This window comes from Equus quagga, chromosome 11 (assembly GCF_021613505.1).
Source record: "Equus quagga isolate Etosha38 chromosome 11, UCLA_HA_Equagga_1.0, whole genome shotgun sequence".
Lineage (NCBI taxonomy): Eukaryota > Metazoa > Chordata > Mammalia > Perissodactyla > Equidae > Equus > Equus quagga.
This window is the reverse complement of record NC_060277.1, coordinates 113667523-113675397: the sequence shown is the minus strand read 5'-3', so window position 1 is coordinate 113675397 and position 7875 is coordinate 113667523. Positions and strand designations below refer to the sequence as shown.

The 7875-nt window shown below is 55.1% G+C and overlaps 1 protein-coding gene across 3 annotated transcripts in view; it reads right to left on the bottom strand.

The window, feature by feature from the left end:
• Positions 1-536: 536 nt before the first annotated feature.
• CCDC40 (coiled-coil domain containing 40) overlaps positions 537-7875 on the bottom strand; it is a 47063-nt gene continuing 39724 nt past the window's right edge. For 2 of the 3 annotated variants that reach the window (XM_046677541.1, XM_046677544.1), the window contains 3 exons: positions 4951-5139; positions 2715-2873; positions 537-1531 (listed from right to left, as the gene is read on the bottom strand). In XM_046677541.1, coding sequence (XP_046533497.1) covers positions 1283-1531; positions 2715-2873; positions 4951-5139 — 597 coding nt within the window. In that variant the 3' untranslated portion in view covers positions 537-1282. Of the gene's footprint in view, positions 1532-2714; positions 2874-2968; positions 3522-4950; positions 5140-7875 lie in introns of those variants that run through there. The other variant, XM_046677543.1, reaches the window with a different exon arrangement.

Here is a 7875-nt window from a genome sequence, read left to right as displayed (position 1 = left end):
GTGGGAGGAGCCCGAGGGGGCGCGCACCTTGCGGCGGAGGGCGCCCCGGGCAGCGGCGGGCCTGCACGTGCCCGCCCGTGAGCGCGCCCCTCGCCGCCTGGTCCCCGCGGCTTCCCGGGGTTCCCAGGATGCCCGAGGCCCGGGACGCCCCTGATGCAAACCTGGCCTGAAAGGGGAGCACAGGTGTTCGGCACCGACAGTGCAACAGTAGCGAAAATTTGGAAGCAACTTTAGTTAAGTAACAAACTTGTTCCTTGAAAGAGAACATTGTCATAACCCATAAAATCGGCTCTTGTAGAAATGTTAAATGACATTTACAAGGAAGTTTTCATGCAACAAGAAAATGCTTATGTTAAAATGACAAGCTTTTCAAAATGAAGTACAAAAGCTGGACACACACTGCGATCTTTGCCAAGAGGAGCGTGCACAGAAAACACTGGAAGGAGCCTGTTAAAGCAGGGCAGTGGGCCTCCTCGGCGTCCTTATGGTTTTTGTATTTCTGAAACGTTTTAGAATAAACATGCCTTTCTCCAATGTTCAGAAAAAAATTTTTTATTTTTCTAGTGAAAAGTTTGAAAGTGAAATTATTTTGTAGAACATTTTTCCTTCACACTGCAGAGAAGCCACAAGGTAGCAGGTGCTCAGGAGTCAGGACGGGAGAAGGAGCGCTCCAGGTGGGCCACAGGCCGGACAAGGGGGCAGCCCTGGGACGAGCGGTGAATGTGGGAGTCGGGGCGGGAGAAGGGACCTGAGTTCCAGGGAGGGGGGATGGGGAAACCGTGGACGGGAACACGGGCTGTGGATTTGCAGGTGCACCCTCGTAGAGGCACTGAGGGATGGGCGCCATCGTGCCCCTGCTTTTGTGGGGTCCGCTCTCCTTTCCTCACCCAGCGGGATTCTGAACCGGCACCAGCACAGCTCCGAGGACACGCAGTGCCCTTCTGACCACTCTCATATGCAGAAAAGGGAGCCGCCACAAACCCCAGCTTTACTTGGCCGGGTGAGTCCCGGGCAGGAACACGGGTTCTGCTTACAGGGACTGACTTTGCAAACGGAAGACTCCCTGAAGCGCAACTGGAAACCCTGGGATTTGACGTGGTTTAAGCTGCTGGGTGGCTAAAAAAGAATTCCTGCAGTGCTGGCCTATTTCTCTTAAACAGTGTCATTGTGAGGGTAGACATGGCTTTCAGGCACACAGAAAGATTCTAAGTCCCTGATAATACACAAAATTCTAATCTCTTCCTCGGGGGCCAGCTTTGGTAGGCGGGGTCCAGGCTGCTCTCTAGGAGGCCCCCGGTTTCTCGAGCTTGTTGGCGATCGTCTGGCTGACCTTGAGCAGGGCCTCCTGGAACTGGGGGTACTCGTCCTTCACGCGGTCGAGGATGGTGCTGATGACGGCCAGCCGGTTGTCCAGGCGCCCGCGCTCCGCCAGCAGCGACTGACTGGAGCGGAACAGGAACACGTACTTGCCGTCCTTCACGGCCTGCAGGTGCTTAAGGCGCATCTGCAGGGCCACGAGCTCCGAAAGGTTCTTGGGTGGGACAAGAAACCCCGGGTCAGACTGTGCAAATTGAAAAGAGGACACCCACTGGTCCCCACACAAACTCAGCCTCAAAGCAATGCCAGATGAACACTGTGCAGGAAAGGGAACCGCTGAAGGTACTGTCTCCACGTCCAGGGGAAGAGGCTGACATGCACTGGGGTGGGCCCTTTTCCTTTGTCCATCGTCTAAGAGACACCAGACACCTGCTGCCTGTCAGGCCCACTGCTGGACGCCTCCCTTCCCTCTCTCCCCATCTCACTGATCAGGCCCAGGCCCTGCAGTCCTGCTTGACCTGCCTCTTCTGCTCACACCACATCCAGTCTAGCCTTCAAAGGGGCGACTTTGAAGTTATATGCAGACTCTGATGGCTTCTCACCAGCCTCACAGCTACTGCCCTGGTCCATGCATCACCGTACATGCATCCTCCTAAGTACAGTGATGGCCTCAAACAGGTCTCCCAGGTCCACCCTTGACCCTTCCGTCCCACACTCAACCTCAGAGCCAGGGGGATCCTGCTGGACCCACATCCCTGGTCAGCCCCAGCCCCTCCACTGTCTCCCCACCTCCCTGAGACAAGCCCGCAGTCATGCTCATGCCCTTCTAAGGCTGTGCGTGGCCCGGCGGAGCCCTCTCTGCCCTCGAGGCCAGCCTGCTGGCCTCTGGCTGGCCCTTGGGCGGTCTCAAGCTCCTGCTTTACCCAGCTGTCCTCTCTACCTGAGGTGGCTCGATCTGGCACCTCCTGCAAGGCTTGGTTCAAAGGTCGTTTACTCTGTGCCGCCTTCTCGGACCACCCAACTTAAAAGTGCGATCCCCATTCTCTCGATGCCCCTTCTCTGCTTTATTTTTCTCCAGAGTATTTATCACCATCTGACACATGGTATCTTTTTTCTTATTTGTTTATCATCTGTCCTCCCACCCCCAGGATGTAACCTCGGGGAGAACAGGGTGGTCGTCTTTTCTGTTCATGGCACCCAGAGCCCTGCCCAGCCCATAAAGGACACGGGGTCAATATTGGATGAACGAATGATCGCAAAGCAGTTGGTGGTGCTGCCTGCGATCAGCCTGGGCCTAACTGGGTCAGGAGGAGGCCTCGCCCGAGGACGCGCAGACCTGCTGCTGCGAGGGGCAGACTCCACTGCCCGGGTTCTTGTGGCCCAGGGGACTTGCCTACCTGTCGCTTAAGGGCCCGGAGGTGGTCCAGGTCGGCTTCCAGATCGTCCACGTTGGACTGCATCATTGACAGCTGTTCCTGCTTCCCCAGGAGGGAGTTGCTCATGCGTTTCTGAGTCTCTTCCAGTTCCAGGATGACTTTGGTGCACTCCTCAGTGGCCTAGGAGACAGACAGTGTCATCCTGGGATGCTGCCTCCTGGTTATTTAGCACACAGAGAAGAGTCAGGCCGGAAGGACCCGCCGAGAGCCTTCTACGCGCCATCCGAGAGGATTCCCAGAGAGGACAAAGGCAGTCCCTGCCCCGCGGGTGTGTGACCTGGAGGGGCCGTGAGTCCCAGGGAGATGCTGGGCCCAGTTGAGCCCACACTGCAGACAGCTGCCTGAGGGTGGACGTGGCTTGGAAAAAGACCTGGGGGGCCTGAGAGTTCTGGGGGCCCCCCCCTCCTGCAGTGGGTCAGTCTGCAAGGGCATGAGGACCAGGAGCAGCTGGGCAGCTGTGTGCCAAGGGTGGAGGGAGACGCCCGGGGCAGGGGCTGAGGTCACGAGGGGAGCAGGGGTCAGAGACGTGGGCTGGGGAGTGTGAGAAAGAGGATGGTGGGAGTGGAGGCGGCCAGCAGCACGGGGAGGGGGTCCCCTTCAGAGTCACAGTGGGCCCGGCACTTCAGGAGGCGTCTGCAGTGGGGTGGGAAGCGGAGGCCAGGCTCCATCACCGTGAGGTTGGGGGCAGGCTGGTTCTCAGGGGAGCAGCACAATTAGGAGAAAGAGGAAGCTGGTGGCATTTGGCAGCTGGTGGGGTCCGGCGGATGACTGAAGAAGAGACAGGAGTGGCTCTCAGGGTCTGGCTGCAGAATTTGTGATGGAGCTGGCAGGGATGGGAAAGGGGCAGCTTGTGCACAAGCAGTGGAGGTCGCGTGGGCATGGCACGTGGGTGTGTGTGGCAGGAGGACTTGGGTGCCACATCCCGTCGCTGGGAGCAGGACGTGGGGCGCAGGGGTGTCGGGCGGGCACGGGCGGTGCTCAGTGGGGGAGCAGCGGAGAGAAGCCTGTCTGCCGAGCTGGGCAGAGGCAAAGGAGGCACTGGGGGCCTGGGGGTAGAGAAGAATGGCTGTCAGGAGCGGCCACTGTGGCAGAGAAGACTGGCCAATGGGGACTGAGAGAAGGCCACGCTGCCGCCTCTGGGAACTGCCAGCCAAGCAGCGGGGTCGAGGGCGTCGTTTCGGCTAATCTCTCCTCGCACAGGCTCACAGCCTGCAGGGGCTATTCCAGCGCTCCCCACTTAATCATCTGGGTGCCTCCGCATGGTGAGGACCCATGTCACAGGTCAGCGAGCCGAGGCCGAGCGCTCATGTAACCCTTGGCCCATCTGGAAGGGGTCAGTGCTCATATTTGCACCCGGCAGACGAGGACAGGCTGGCTTAGAAAGCTTCCACACGTGCACAAGGCCGCACCACTGGCCAGCGGGGCCCAGGGGGCCCAGCGACGGCTGAAGGAGTGGGCACAGGATCAGCACCAGCCTGCCCAGGGTGGGGCATACGCCACCTGCTGGGTCAGTGTGGCCTGGGGGATGGGCATGTGGGCTCGAGTGGGTGCTGTCCGCATTCCCATCAGCCGGTGCCCAGCCCCTGCCCAGGGGCAGCGATGTGACCTTCCCGGATGCTCCCTGCTTCCCGGGTGCCATTCCCATGCAGCAGAGGGCGGCTGCAGCCACCCAAGTGGATCTCCTCTTGGACCCATGAAGGGCCTGTTGTGGCAGAAGTTTAGGGGTGTGCGGCGGGCACCTCCTGCAGCCACTGCATCTTTACCCGGAAGCAGCACACGGGCTGTGGGGCTCGGGCCAGAGGATGCAGCGGCTTCTGTCCCCAGCACAGGAGAAAGCTAGCTTGTCTGGTTCCAAAGCCAGGCTCCTTCCATCCCCCATTCCCGCCACTGTCACTTCTCTGCCTCGTAAAATAGCCCGACACAGCAGCTCTGATTGCAACTCTGGGAGTGAGGGGCAGAAGAAGAGGTGACAGTGCAATGGGGTGGGGAGGGACCACTGAGAGGCGGCTGGAGGGAGAGAGTGAAGTCACAGCCCATGTGGAGGCAGGTACCTCAGGAGGACAGCCCTGGACAGTGATGCCTGGGACGCCTGCCAGCCAGGCTGCCCACACCTGCTGACCATGTGCAAGGGGGACAGAGGTGGGTGCAGCCTGTGGACAAGCGGTCCACGGCACGTTCCCTTCCTTGCCTCCCCTACCTTGTGAACGTCCCTGATCTTTCGCCGCAGCTCTATCTGCTTGTGGTGGAAGTCTGTCCGGGTGAGCAACTTCCTGTCTGTCTTGCCCTGCCCCTCGGCCTGGGTCACGATGGTCTCTCTGCGGGCGACGGCCAGCTCCATGTCTCGGATCATCTTCTCCTGCTGCTTCAGCAGCTGCGCATGCTTGACCTGGGGACACAGGACAAAGGGGCTGGGGCGGGAGGCCGAGACACGGCTATGCAGGATAGCGGCCAGCGCTGTCTCCTGCTACACCTGACTGAGCCAGCAGGGAGACCACCAGGGTGATGCCGCTGGAGGGAAAAGGAGCCTGGGGGCATCATCAGCTGGTCAGAATGATCTTAAAGTCCACATAAAGAATACACAGCCACGCAGGCCAACAGAGAAACCGTCAGAGATCAGGGAGGTGAGGAGACAGGAGGACTGCATGCATCTGGGATCGGATCCTGGAGCAGAAAAAGGACGTTAGCCAAAGACACGGGGAAATGCGGTTAGAGTCTGGGGTTTGCTTAACTGTATTGCACCAAGGTTAATTTCTTAGTTGGGATAAAATGTGCCGTGGTTTTGTGAGGTGGTGACAAGAAGGGTCTGTGGGACCTGGGGCTGGGGATTGGGTTGTAGTGGGAGATGGCCCATAAGGGGCACAAGAGAGCTTTCTGGAGTGGTAGAGTGTTCTAGGTCTTGATCGTCGTGGCGGCATACATGTGTACTTCTGTCGAAACTCATCAAATTGGACATTTAAAATAAATGCATGTTATTGTGTATAAGTTATGCTGCAATGAAGTTGATTTAAAACAAAAAAGGATAAACAGGCAAGAATCCCCACGTTATGGTAAGAATGGTGGTGGGAGACCTAGCCCACCCAGGTTTAAGGTGCACCGGACATGCAGAGTGACAGTCACCAAATGCTCCACGCTGGCACAGCCTTGTCACAGTCTCAGCAGAGCAGAGACAGCAGGATGAGCATGGGATGGGGACGGCAAGGCATGGGGACAGCACCGATGTGGGGAGCTGCTCTCACCAATGTGGCATTCAATTTAGTGAGAAAGCACAGATTATTGGCTACCTGCTGTCAGCATAACTCACTCCCAGCTGAGAGAAAATAGAGAGGGACCCCTACTTCACACCGTAACCCCAAATAAATTCCAGGTGGATTCAAGATCTAAATATGTGCAAACCCTGGAAAAGGATTTAGGACTATATTTGTGCAACTTCAAGCTGGGGGGACCTTCTTGAGTAATACAGGAAACCCAGAAACCATAAAGAAAGAGACTGATATGTTAGACAACTAAACATTAAAAACATTCTGAGTGATAAAAACACCCTGGACAGGGTGGAAAGGCAAATGGCGGACTAGAGATTTTAGTGTCTGTAATCGGTATTAAAGACGGGGGTTAGGGGCCGGCCCCATGGCCGAGTGGTTAAGTTTGCGCGCTTCGCTTCAGCAGCCCAGGGTTTCGCCAGTTTGAATCCTGGGCACAGACATGGCACCACTCGCCTGGCCATGCTGGGGCGGCGTCCCACATGCCACAGCTAGAGGGACCCACAACTAAAAAAATACACAACTATGTACCAGGGGGCTTTGGGAGAAAAAGGAAAAATAAAATCTTTTTTTTTTTTTAAAAAGACAGGGGTTAGCAACCCCAATGTACAAAGAGCTCCTAAAAATTGTTAAGAAATAAGAAAACAGCCCAGTAGGAAAATCAGCCAAAGATATGCACAGGCAACCTCTAGATGAAGAAATGCAAATGCGAGCACACACAGACAGGCACACACCCACAAGGGCACACACAGGCACACACATACACCCAGAGGCGCATTCTTGTGTTCAGTCCCCCCGGTAAGCCAGCAACGCAAATCCACAGAACACTGAGAAACCTCTTGTCACACATGGATTGTCAGATATGATAAAGACTGGTAAACAAATGAGTTTAGCAAAATCACAGAAACAAAGCCAATATCTAAAAGTCATTTATATTTCTGTATACTAAACATGAGCAATTGGAAATTGAAAAATTAAAAAGTACAATTTATAACAGCACCAGAAAACATGAAATACTTAGGTATAAATTGAACAAAACATGTGCAAGCCCTGGATGCTGAAAACTAAACACACTGATGAGGGAGCTCAGACAAGGGCTAGTAAATGGAGAGATGTATGGGGCTCCCGGATTGGGAAACTCAACGAGGCGAAGATGTCAGTTCTCTCTAAACTGATGGATAGAGTCAGTGCGACCCTAATCATGATCCCAGCAGGAATTTTTGTAGAAATCGACAAGCTGATTCTCAAATTTTTATGGAAAGGCAAAAAATATAGTGTAGACAAAACAATTGTGAAACAGAAGGACGGTGTTGGAGGAATCACATAAGTGTGGAGCTGTAGGAAGCAGGACAGCGTGGAACCGGGGAAGGGACAGGTGCCAAGTGGAGCACAGCAGAGAGCCTGGACGCAGACCCACGCAAGGTGGCCCACTGACTTCAACAAGGGAGAGAAAGAAATGCAGTGGGGAAAGGACAGTCTTTTCAATAAGGGAACTGAAACAACCTGTGAAAGAATTAACCTCCATCCGCAACTCGCAACACACACAAAAATTAACCCAAAATACATCATGGACCTTAATGGAAAACCAAAAAGAATGAAGCTTCTAGAAGAAAACAAAGAGAAAATCTTTGTGACCTCGGGCTAGACAAAGATTTCTTAGATGGACTGCCACAGCGACCCGTTAAAGAACAGACTGAGTATTAGACTTCACCACCACGATGGATCTCAACACACTGATGCGTCTGAGTGAGAAAAGCCAGACTTGGAATGCTTCACGCTGTATGGTCCATTTATGTGACATTCTGGAAAAGTCAAAACTACGGGACGGAAACGGACTGGTATGTCAGGGACTGGGGTGTGGGAGG